Source organism: Scardinius erythrophthalmus (genome assembly GCF_964197995.2).
Source record: "Scardinius erythrophthalmus genome assembly, chromosome: 19".
NCBI classification, from domain to species: Eukaryota; Metazoa; Chordata; class Actinopteri; order Cypriniformes; family Leuciscidae; genus Scardinius; species Scardinius erythrophthalmus.
The window spans coordinates 8,128,578-8,141,936 of NC_138239.1; the positions used below are offsets into that span (position 1 = coordinate 8,128,578).

A 13,359-nucleotide genomic window follows, 5' to 3' on the forward strand; every position below is an offset into this window, starting at 1 on the left:
GTAGTCTGTCAGAAAGCCAAAAACATATCCCTGGGTTGGTAACAAACTCACAGTGGCTTTGCTGGTGGCCATCTTGCTGGCCCATTTACTGCCCACAGAGCTGAACGGCACCTGAGAGCTCAGGAACGAAAACCAGCGGCACAGATGCGGATAGGAGCTTGGCTTCACCTGTGACTCGCCATTTCCTTTTGAGAATGATCACAAATGTTAAGTTGTCTTGATTTTGGACTCTAAGCGAATTATATATATATATATATATATATATATATATATATATATATATATATATATATATATATATATATATATATATATATATATATATATATATGTGTGTGTGTGTGTGTGTGTGTGTGTGTGTGTGTGTATATTTATATGTATGTATGCATGCATATATATACAGGGTGGGCCATTTATATGGATACACCGTAATAACATGGGAATGGTTGGTGATATTAAAGTCCTGTTTGTGGCACATTAGTATATGTGAGGGGGCAAACTCCTCAAGATGGGTGGTGACCATGGTGGCCATTTAGAAGTCGGCCATCTTGGATACAACTTTTGTTTTTTCAATAGGAAGAGGGCCATGTGACACATCAAACTTATTGGTAATGTCACAAGAAAAACAATGGTGTGCTTGGTTTCAACGTAACTTTATTCGTTCATGAGTTATTTACAAGTTTCTGACCACTTATAAAATGTGTTCAATGTGCTGCCCATTGTGTTGGATTGTCAATGCAACCCTGTTCTCCCACTCTTCACACACTGACAGCAACACCGCAGGAGAAATGCCAGCACAGGCATCCAGTATCCGTAGTTTCAGGTGCTGCACATGTCGTATCTTCACACCATAGACAATTGCCTTCAGATGACCCCAAAGATAAAAGTCTAAGGGGGTCAGATCGGGAGACCTTGGGGGCCATTCAGTGTGTGAAGAGTGGGAGAACAGGGTTGCATTGACAATCCAACACAATGGGCAGCACATTGAACACATTTTATAAGTGGTCAGAAACTTGTAAATAACTCATGAACGAATAAAGTTACGTTGAAACCAAGCACACCATTGTTTTTCTTGTGACATTACCAATAAGTTTGATGTGTCACATGGCCCTCTTCCTATTGAAAAAAACAAAAGTTGTATCCAAGATGGCCGACTTCTAAATGGCCAACATGGTCACCACCCATCTTGAGGGGTTTGCCCCCTCACATATACTAATGTGCCACAAACAGGACTTTAATATCACCAACCATTCCCATGTTAATACGGTGCATCCATATAAATGGCCCACCCTGTATATATATATATATATATATATATTAGGGCTGGGTAAAAAAATATCTATTTCTCGATTTTAATCAATTCTCATTTTTACGAAACGATATCGATTCTTAAATCCCAAGAATCGATTAGTCATCCTGTTTTCAGTTGATGAATGAATGGAACATTTTTGCGCGCATCCCATCAAATAAATCACAATAATCTTTGTGCTTTGTTATTACTGATGTGAAACAAAGTCTCAGATTTCAAATTACGTCCATTTTCTTACGAAATTCAAAAACATAACTACCATTTTGGCGCTGTGGTGTGAGATCGCTCTGGCGCAGCTCAGCTCAAGAGAAGCAGCAGCGCAGAGCGCACATGACCTTCTATTCTGCCTTAATAATACCAGTTACAGCGCGAAATAAACATGAATGAGCATCTGAAAGTGTGTTAAAAAATAATCACAACTTATCGAAGTCTGTATCATGTCACATGGAATCGCTTAATCAGAGTTTCAACCGTGGAAAGACGTTAGTAAACAATGTCATGTAACATCTCATTTACCTCAGAAAAATCATATCCAGTGACCATAAACTCATTAGTCAGCTAGAAAAATTAACTTACATATTCATTACAATTTTTAATGTTCTTCAATATTTAATGCATGTTTGAATAAATCTGGAAAGTTTTTTATGACAGCCACCATTAAAATTTTTATATAATTTCATATAACTTTATTATTATAAAAAATAAATAAAAGTGTATTTTAAGTGTTTGTATACAAATCAGCTCATTTTTACCCTCAATATTATAGTAGGCTAATGAAGCCTATAGGCTACAACTGACTCCCATAGTTTACATGCAATATTTAGTTTATATATATATATATATATATATTAGTGCTGGGCGGTTTATATGGAAGTAAAATAATGTCAAATGTTTTTGAAATAAAAAGCCTGTTGAATTGCACTACTTGAAAAAAAATAGGCATTGCATTAATCATGCTTGCATTTTAATGCATTGTATTTTTAGGGCTTGCATTTTTATGGGCTGAAATTCAGCATGGTTGAATATTTAAGCTGTGAATATTTCGATTAAAAACATTTCAAACACATTTTCATTATTAAAAATTCAATAATCCATATTCACCTTTCATATTTCACTTCCAAAATATTCAAACTGTTTAAAAATACAACCTATAATATTCAACAGGCAATTTTCGGTCCATTTTATTTCGCTTTGCAAAATTCGCTTCCACAAATTCAGTGGTTCAAATTCGACAGTAAATTCAACGGAACTGCAGGAAAAGCAATAGACTACCGAGATACTCTCCATCTGCTGTTAGTCAACCTCACCAGCAGGGGGTGCAAAAGCTTGTGTTGTTGACGTTTAGGGACCGTCTCTAAAGTGTATACTACTTTGGTATACACGTTTCTAACTTCAATAGCATTTGAATAGAACGACTTACAGTCATAAAACCAACTGTAAAGTGTTCATGTAGTGTCAGGCATAATGCGCACCCTTTGGATTTTTGATATTTATTCAAATAAATTAAAGTTTGCTATTGAAGTTAGAAACGTGTATGCCAATGTTTTATGCAACTTTTGAGACGGTCCCTAAATGTGCGAATGTCCAATGTCAAGCCAATTTTACAGTTATTAGGCTACATTTAGTCATTTATTTAGCAGACGCTTTTATCCAAAGCGATTTACAGTTAAACTAACAATAGGTGGACAACAATATGCAAGTGCTATGACTCTTCCCAGTTTAAGCTAATGCAATACACGTAGGCATAGCCTATACTATATATATATATATATATATATATATATATATATATATATATATATATATATATATATATATATATACTGTAGAGAGAGAGCGAGAGAGAGAGAAAAGAGAAGAGAAAGTGTTAGTATTGATCAAGTGTTGATTTTATGCCAGTATATCACGAAACGCTCAGCATGAAACTTTGCACGTTACGTTCATATTCTTAGTCCATCTAGCCTATATAGTAGCCTATAGCCTACATCCCCAATAAGGTGCGAGTTTGGTCTTTTATATCACTGTATTAGTCCATAAACTACGTTAAGCATTTTGTCCCGACAGAAGGGGAATCCTCGAGTGTGAGGTATATTGAGGGAAACCGATTATAATCCTGTTCATGTAGAGAAAGCTGATGACATGCTACACAGGGAAAGTAACAAGTTATTGAATGAAACATAAACACAGCTTTTGTGTCTTTATCATCTTTTCCGCATATATACTGACACATCTCATTTTCATTTTATGAATGAATGGCTTGCTCTAACTGTTGCTCTGTCTTCGTCAACAACAAGCGCTTTTGCACCCCCTGCTGGTGAGGTTGACTAACAGCAGATGGAGAGTATCTCGGTAGTCTATTGCTTTTCCTGCAGTTCCGTTGAATTTACTGTCGAATTTGAACCACTGAATTTGTGGAAGCGAATTTTGCAAAGCGAAATAAAATGGACCGAAAATTGCCTGTTGAATATTATAGGTTGTATTTTTAAACAGTTTGAATATTTTGAAGTGAAATATGAAAGGTGAATATGGGTTATTGAATTTTTAATAATGAAAATGTGTTTGAAATGTTTTTAATTGAAATATTCACAGCTTAAATATTCAACTATGTTGAATTTCAGCCCATAAAAATGCAAGCCCTAAAAATACAATGCATTAAAATGCAAGCATGGTTAATGCAATGCCTACTTTTTCAAGTAGTGCAATTCAACAGGCTTTTTATTTCAAAAACATTTGACATTATTTTACTTCCATAGGTTTACCGGTTCATACCGAATACCGGTGTTTATTTTTGTTACGATATGTAAGGGATAATGTATAGTGAGCCGGTTGTTATAGTGAATAACAACCCCGACAGGCTGAACGGGATCCCGACGCGAAGCGGAGGGATCTTGAATCAGCCTGAAGGGGTTGTTATTCACTATAACAACCGGCTCACTATACATTATCCCGCTTATTACATGGCTACCTACAAAATAAATAAATAATTTGCCGCGAATTATTGATTTAAAAAGGGGTTATTGATTTAAAAACGATTGTATTGCTTCCGCTAAAGAAAATAGTCCGTTCCGCGTCCATAGCAACGCGCTGTTTTTCATGGCAACGGTCTGTTATACTTCGCAGCGGTCTGTTATAAAGAAATAACAGACCGCATTCTATATTGGAATTCAGCCAAGCCATGTAATAAGAATTTTTAATATACCGCAATACCGGTGTATGTCGCTTTTAATCGGAACGCGGCGCTGCGCGACACAGTCTCACCCCTCATTTACAACACACGTCTGCGGCGCATTACAGCTGCGACAAGGTTTTATTCCGTCCTCCACGCGGTGCGTCAAAATAGACTAGGCGCCTATATTTAGCGAAGCGGCGCGGAGAGCCGCTTCTGGGAAGCTTCGATCTGAAACACAAGCATTGACTAGAATGGGCACGAGACGTGTGGGGGTGAGAGTGTCTTTTTTCTCGCGGCGCGCGTGTTTTTATACTGTATTAACGTATCTGAAGTGAACTGACGGTCTTTAGAAAAGTTTTTTGTTATTACGATTGAATCTTTCTTTATCTTTCCTGATAAAGCAGTGTTTATGAGCGTTGCTGCTTTGTGTACAGCCGTTACCGGGGAAACCACTGTTTCTGCCGCTCCTAAAGCGCGTCCTGCTGGCACCTCTTTGTAAACAGCCTTGCAAACCTGTATTATTACTATTAGTGTGGATTTTTTCTATAATATTCACTCATGACAATAAAATAGGGCATTATAAGTAAATCTACTGCAGTATTTCCTCTCTCACTCAGTAGAAAATGTGGTTAACACCCATCATGCTTGAAAAAAAAAAAAAAAAGCGGTAAAAACCGTGAAACCGGTATAATTTAGAAAAAAAACGTGATGTTGATTTTTGGTCAAACCGCCCAGCACTAATATATATATATATATATATATATATATATATATATATATATATATATATATATATATCTTGGCCAGATGACTGACCTTTGAGAGCAGCCCAGATGCAGAGGTCAGCCAGTGTCACACTGTGACCCACCAGGAATGTTCTTAGTGCCAGAGCTTTATCCAGATCTGCCAGAGCAGAAGACAGATCTGACTGACCACAGAGACGACGGGCGCTGAACTCAAGCCAGTGATCAACCTGCAAAAGACAGAACATAATCAACAACTTTGCTAACTGATGAAAAATTGTAATATGCTATAGAGAGCCAGTGGAATGTAGTTTATGATTCCCAAATCTAACCTCAGTTTGCTCCATCATGTTAGAACCATACAGTCCCAATGCCGGAGCCACTCGGGCAAGATAACGGGTGATGGAGTTCACGTCACTGAACTGCACCTCACTGAAGGAGAGGCACCGAATGAGAGAAATGGGAAATTAGACAGAATGATGCGTATAAAGAAAAATACAAGAAAAATTTTGTACGTGGTGTATCCTCCTAATGTGTCCATAAAACACTATAATTATTATATTATACATAAAGCATGCACTTGTAGTCTCATACAGGCCATATACTCACTCAGAGACACGGAGCATGGTGTCTTTGCCCTCCTTCACTGAGAGATTGACGCTGCCCTTCACATGTTCAGCAGTCAACAGTGCCCCTGCAGGCAGAGAGGTGAATTACAGAGAAATCTAATACTGTACCTGCTGTGCACACACAAATCTAAGCTGAAATTATTTCCAAATCCCATAAATATAATTCTGCACATAAATGCACACACACAAAAATAACTTTCTTGTTTATACTGCATTGTTGCCCTCCTTTTATGTACAACATTACCTAATGCATTAGAAAAAATTTAATTGATGCAAACAAATTCTCTGAACAGTCACAATAATATTAATTTGCAAATTTTATTTAATTGTGAAGGGTTGAGAGAGCAGAAAATAAAAAGCCCAACCTCAACTGTAACAGAAACATATTTGCTTTCATAATAAGGTTACATTATGAGATGACAGACCAAACTGGTCCATCTAGATTATGTGCAAATCATTTTTGTGGCGACAAGTGACTGCGCAAAGAAAAAAAAAAAAAAACGGGAAAAAAAACATATTTGTCATTGAATCATTCATTCAAACCGATTAAACTGATTTTAAACAATTAATTCAAATTAATTCAACATTTTTTTAACAGACTGCAACTGTAAACATTTTGTCAGAATCTCTAGTAAATGTTAGTTTATTTAGTTGTCTGTTCAGAATCATGTTCTATATTTGAAACAACAAAAACAATTCTCAATCATGATTCTCAATTTATCCAGAATCTTGCAGCTCTAACATATGAATAGAATATGTAAAAATGTCTGTGGTGCATTTTCCCTTGTAGAGACATTTTACACACTGTAAAAAAAACCTGTAAATTTACAGGAAACGGTCTGTATTTTTTTACAGAATTTTGCCGTTTTGTCATTATACAGTGAATACCTGTTATTTTACAGATATTTGTTTTAATTTAAAGGTCCACTATTAAATTTACAGGTAATTGCTTTTATTTTGGTTTTACATTAATTTTACGTTTTTTAAAGGAAATTCTCTGTAATTTTATATGGTTATGTGTAATTTTACATAAAAAATTAAGTAATATTTTACAGATTATTTCTGTGGAATTAGAAAACAAAGAAAATAAGGTATAACTGCAGAAATCAGCAGTCACTTAACATGTTTTCCTTAAAGATTATTAAGCATGTGGGGGTTAAAGTGAGTTTTAAGATTTGTACACACATTAGGCAAGCCTATTTAATTATTTATAGTCTTTTAATTTTGTCTTGCAAATAGATGTTCATTTTGATCATCATTTGTATTTGCCCGTAAATTTCATTTAGGCCTATATTTTATGTCTTTTATGAATCGTTTTTCCAAATCTGCGTGGCTTTGTGTGCGTTTGTATGTATGTGTGTGTGTGTGTGTGTGTGTGTGCCCGCGCGCGCGCAGATTCAAATTATCCGCCATTACGTTTCGTTGCTGCTAGTCCCGCCCACAACAGTTAGCTACAGGTCTGTCTCTGTCGTCGATCTGTGTCAAGGGCAAGCGGGAGATTTGAAGTTTCAGTCTACGCTCGTGAAGTAGTCGTGGATTGTGATCACAGTGGTTCAAAGCTATAATCGTATTCGACAGAAGCAGCCAGCCGTGAGCAGGAGCGCTGAACACATATTAGTTGTTTGTAGTCTGGGTGTCAGTCCAGAAATAACGCGCCCTTTTTCAGTGAGCCTGGTTCGTCGTCACAGCAGACCTCATCCCGACCGATCAACGGCTGAGGTAAGAGTCTCATACTACATGTGTGTACGATATTTTATATTACATTTGTGTTAAGTGGTTAGACAGTTTCCATGCTAACGTTAGCATTCTTAAATGATGTTCAGTTATAACTGGGTCAGGGCAAAACACTGAAAATGCAGCATGCGTTTTTTAATTATCGATCTGTGTTAAGAAAGATCAGTTGAACCCAACCCACATCTCTACTTGTTAACTTAAAGACCTAAAACAATCTTTTGTAGACTTGTTATTCATATTAAAGTCCATAATTGTGTATAAAATCTTCGTTATGATAGTCAGTAACATTAAACCAATAAATGGCGGGATATTTTGAAACACTGTCTGGAAGCTGAAAACTTTTCTCTTAAAAAACATACTTTATTTTATTATAATAAAATTGTAGTAAACACGTTTTTAGCTGATTTTTTACCATTGTAACGTTAATAGCCACAGTTTTACTAAAAATAGGCCTACCGTGTTTCTTTTGTTTATTTCGTAATAGTTAACATGACTAACTTTATTAAGACCGTTAAGAAATCGAAATACTGTAACTTAACGTACTTGTTAATGATACAGGAAAGCCTAGAACAGGAAGACTAGAATATGAATACAACATGATGAACCCCTAGGACCTAGGTGTGCAGCTAGGTCACAGTAAATCATATTCATTTAACATTACTTTCTATAAATGTAACTTAGCTAAAATCACATGGCAGCTCAAAATATTACTGTTAGCCTTTCCAGCTCAGCTTCAAGATCATAGTCATTTGAGTTTTTGCATTGTCCCAATGGAACATATTCTGACATGTGTAAATCTAATACTGAGTTTTAAAATAACGTGTGTGTGTGTGTGTGTGTGTGTGTGTGTGTGTGTGTGTGATTTCAGGTCACGTGGAAAGCAGATGATCATGGCAAACAAGGTATGGGAAGAATTCACTAAAACATAAAAATCATAACGGTTCTGATTCCATATGTTCATAACAGTCTTCTGATTCCAAATGATTGCACTAAAAGTATGCACAAGGTTTGGATTTGCTACAGCAAGATTACGATTGTGTTAGATTCCACCCATCTTTCTTTCTTTTTTTCATTTTTTTTTAACTACCCACTAAGCAAAATGATGTCTGAAAGACTTCTTTTCAATGTCTTTGTTACAAAAATCAGACGTTGAAATGCCGTCCACTGAGGAGCCAGAATGAAAGTTATGACGTCTTTTTTTGACGTGTTCTGCACGTCCGATATAGACGTTCATCGAACCTTCATACAAGGTTAAAACTAGTTCAGATGTGGCCATTGTGGACATATTTCAACATCATTTATGGTCTCATTTAGACATAATTACTTTGACTATTGCTGTCTTATGATCTTAGTGAGAATGAACAGAGGTTTAGATGTTGATATTCGTTTAATTTGAAGTGTCACCATTGTGGTGATCAATGTTTGCTTTAGTTGGGCTCTTGGTCCCCGTTCCTTTTATTTTAACTTTTCTTTGGCTGCTGTAACAGTGTGTTTGTGTAACACAATTGTTGTGGCAGAGAAAGCCTAGAAAAAGTATGAGGTGTTATCAGTTCAATGTTGATGATGACATAATTATCACAAAAATGGGCCTTTAATATTGTGTTTAAAGTTTTGTGTTTATATTTGCCGTTAATAACCACCAACCTTGTGGAACTGCATTATTGGTGAAGGTGTATTTATTTGAAGGTGTATAAAAAGCATGTGCACATTATGTTTTGAGCAAGAGTATCATACAGTCACACACAGACATCAAGATTTTGGATTTGAATCACAACAACGGTGACAACCAAAAAAAGCTTGGGAATTAAGGATGAGTTTTGTACTATGAAAGCTACCCATCATGCATTGCAGCATGAAGCTTTTTTTTAAATTGTCACCATTGTTGGAAATCATATGCACAATCTTGATGTCTGTGTGTGACTGTATGATACTCTTGCTCAAAACATCATGTGCACATGGTTTTTATACACCTTCAAATAAGTGATCATTTTAATGTTTTTGGCACCAATAATGCAGTTCCACAAGGTTGTTGGTTATTAATGGCAAATATAAACACAAAACTTTAAACACAATATTAAAGGCCCATTTTGTGATGATTATGGAGTCATCAACATTGAGCTGATAACACCTCAAACTTTTTCTAGGCTTTCTCTGCCACAACAATTGTGTTACACAAACACACTGTTACAGCAGCCAAAGAAAAGTTAAAATAAAAGGAACGGGGACCAAGAGCCCAACTAAAGCAAACATTGATCACCACAATGGTGACACTTCAAATTAAACGAATATCAACATCTAAACCTCTGTTCATTCTCACTAAGATCATCTGACAGCAATAATCAAAGTAATTATGTCTAAATGAGACCATAAATGATGTTGAAATATGTCCACAATGGCCACATCTGAACTAGTTTTAACCTTGTACGAAGGTTCGATGAACATCTATATCGGACGTGCAGAACACGTCAAAAAAAGACGTCATAACTTTCATTCAGGCTCCTCAGTGGACGGCATTTCAACCTTCGATTTTTGTAACAAAGACATTGAAAAGACGTCTTTCGGACATCACTTTGCTTAGTGGGGCTCTTTCATTTAGAAACATGACTTTTCCTATCACTACTATCTTAATGACACGTATCTTTTAATCCAGCTAGATGATCTGACGGTTGCTGCTCGCATCTCAGCCTACCTGATGGAAAATTCTTGCTGGATGAATGACCTTCACCTTTAAATCAGCCTTGCCAAGACAGAACTGCTTATGGTTCAGCTTTCAGCCAAAACATACTTGCTGTGATCCTGCTGATTTGCCTTATCATTAGGAGGATCAGGCCCTTCCTATCGGAGCTACACAACTCTCTTGTTCTATCCAGACTGGGCTATTGTAATGCTCTCCTGGCAGCTCTTCCAGTGTCAGTCAAACCTCTGCAACTGATCCAGATGCTGCAGCAAGAGTTGTCTTTAAAGGTAGCCCTATGCCTAAACTCACTGCTTCCGATCTATGTGTCTCCAGAAGCATGTGTTCTGCAAGTGAACGGCGCCTTGTGGTGCCATCATCCCAAAGAGACACAAAACCACTTTCACTGACATTTACCTGGACTGTTTCCTGGTGGTGGAATGACCGGCGCAACGCAACACATTTTCAAGAAACTGCTAAAGATCCATCTTTTTCATAAACACTTCACCCAATAATACTAAATCTTTGTTAAAAAAAAAAAAACACCTTTCTATGTGTACTGTGCTAGACTAACTGGGACTTGTCACTGCACTTGTTGCTTTTTATTATCTTTAATTATTATCTTAATTGGTTAGTCACTTTGGATAAAATGTAATTGTAAATGTTAAAATAAGTTATACTGTAAAGGAATACGGTAATTGCTTTTTATTGTGGATATTTTTACATGTTCTAAATTATATACTAAGCTTCTATTTCCTATCAATCACTTATCTTGATGTTTAGTGTTTGTTCAATTACTAATACTGTAAATATGCAGGTAATTTGTACTCATACATTTAGTTAATTTAAAAGAAATTGACTGTACATTTGCTATTATTAAGAACTTAATTAGAGATGTTGTGAAATTGGATCTGTACAAATAAAAATTAAAACTGTAAATTTACAAACATTTGTATTTGAATTTATGTACTTGTGTGCATTTTTATACATATTTTCATTGTTATTTTACACATAAAAACTATATTAAAAGAAAATTACTGTAGATAGACAGCATTATTATATAAAATAATTTTATAAAACCTTAAATTTACAGTATTTAATTGTTTTAAAGGTGTATATGACTTTTTAAAACATTAAAAATCCCAATAATTACATAAGATTTAATGTAATATTAAAGATATAATCTGTTATTTAATTATGGAAAATTACTGTATTTTAACGAGATTGTTTTTTCCCGTTATTTTACGGTAATTTTCTGGCGCCCCAGCTGCCGGAATAATACCGTTTTTTTACAGGTTTTTTTTTTACAGTGCACGTACATTCCTAATATAATGAAGTTTTGCTTTCAGGGATGACATGGAGGTCTTTCTGCAGTAAAGCCATGACAAAAAAAATCTCTTTTGATGAATTTTACATTTATTTAATTATGAGCTTAATTATACATTTTTAAAATTATTGTTTTCGTTTTTTATTAAGGCCTAAATGTAGTTTTAGTTTTCAAATGCACAATCAACTTCTTCAAGGCTTTGTATTAAATGTTTATTTGAATTTGGCATGATTAAATACAATATATTTATACTCTGTATCTTTAGTACTGCTTGTAACAATATGAACATGAAGGAAATAATATCACATAAATAATACACTAAATGGAAAACATTTTAAAACAGGGTTACATTAGTTAAATACAAAATGGATACAATTACTATTAATAAGCACTGACTGTTTACAGCATTTCTTCATATACATTTCTTGATATTTTAAAATTAAGCTTTTTAAAACTTGATCCTGAAACTGCTGGCACTGCAGGTCTGCAGCTGGATATTATTGCCTAAATTCAGGACTTGCATATCTGCATTAATTTATGCAAGCATTTAATGCATGGAATTTCCTGCTTTATGCATGTTCGTTCTCGGAATTTAATTTATGAAGAAAATCAGGTTTGACAATTAAGGTTTGTCAACAAATGTCTGAGACACCCATTTACTGTACTGCATAAAACCAGTCACACCAATTTTGGTGTATCACTTTTTCCACTGGTTTTGCAAAGATTCAACATTTCTAATTTTAATCCATCACATGAGACCATTAAAAAGATTTCACCTTACTACACATATACAATCAAAGATTTCTAACAGAAGGAGTTAGATCATCCTGCTGCTCAAAGACAGGTGTGGAGTAAACAAATTCAGACAGCTCTTTCAAATGACTTGCATCAGCCAGTGACACAGCTTCTCCAAGCACTGGATGGCGCACTTCAATTCATTAACCAAATAATAAATACCTTTCTGCAGCTAAAACAACATTTCTATATCTTAGCTATATTGTGGAAAGGCTCTATAACCAAGAAAACCTTGGGTTTGCCCTGTAATCACTGCAAAACCCACAAAACTCCCTCTTACCCTCATAATAATGAAAACAAAACATGCACAAATTAGCCATTGTTCTGAATCACTTTTAGGGAGACAGACCCAAACTATTACTGCAAAAGATCTAGCTTTGATTCTATTAAAATGTAAAGCGGTGAAAGGCAAGTAAAGCCTAATGAACATTGGGAATGGCAGACTGTTAATTTTAGATTCTGCCACGACGGCACGAGGATGTTCTGCGTGTCAGTCCATTGAACCGGTGCGCGAGCTCAGCGGCTAAATGCAATGTAGCTTGTAATATATTGAACACGTCGCATTTGTACGTACCTAGAGGTGGGTTGCTACTGTTGATAGTCAAGTTTAGTGCCATGTCGTTCCTCTTGGTCTTCTCGTAATGGCCCTGTCACACTTCTCCAGCACCAAACTACTTCACGACTGCTCAGCGCCGCCTGCTGTAAGAGCGCAGCAGTGGAATGACACGGGTAACACTAGACCCAGAAACAATGGTTCCGCTCATTTTCGTTTGCTCTGTGGGTTTGAGGGAAAATATGTACAATGGTAAACTATGCGTTTCTAGGTTAACGTTCTTCATCTTTCTATGGAAACCGTGAACGACGAATGACGCTGTCAGTTCCTCGCATATTTTTGTAATACAGGTTTGGAAAAACATTTTACCCCACGTTTTTTTTTCTTTGTTTCGTTATTGCCTTTTATTTTACGATTTAATTTCTG

At 35.7% G+C, this 13,359-nt stretch overlaps 1 protein-coding gene across 2 annotated transcripts in view; it reads right to left on the reverse strand.

The window, feature by feature from the left end:
* The window catches only part of eprs1 (glutamyl-prolyl-tRNA synthetase 1), a 36,969-nt gene extending 23,831 nt beyond the window's left edge, over positions 1 to 13,138 (reverse strand). For both annotated transcript variants that reach the window (XM_081347921.1, XM_081347920.1), the window contains exons 1-5: positions 12,955 to 13,138; positions 5,831 to 5,915; positions 5,554 to 5,653; positions 5,295 to 5,451; positions 52 to 185 (exon numbers count right to left, since the gene is read on the reverse strand). In XM_081347921.1, the coding sequence (XP_081204047.1) occupies positions 52 to 185; positions 5,295 to 5,451; positions 5,554 to 5,653; positions 5,831 to 5,915; positions 12,955 to 12,997 (519 nt within the window). In that variant the 5' untranslated portion in view covers positions 12,998 to 13,138. The remainder of the gene's footprint in view (positions 1 to 51; positions 186 to 5,294; positions 5,452 to 5,553; positions 5,654 to 5,830; positions 5,916 to 12,954) is intronic.
* Between the last annotated feature and the right edge of the window lie 221 nt (positions 13,139 to 13,359).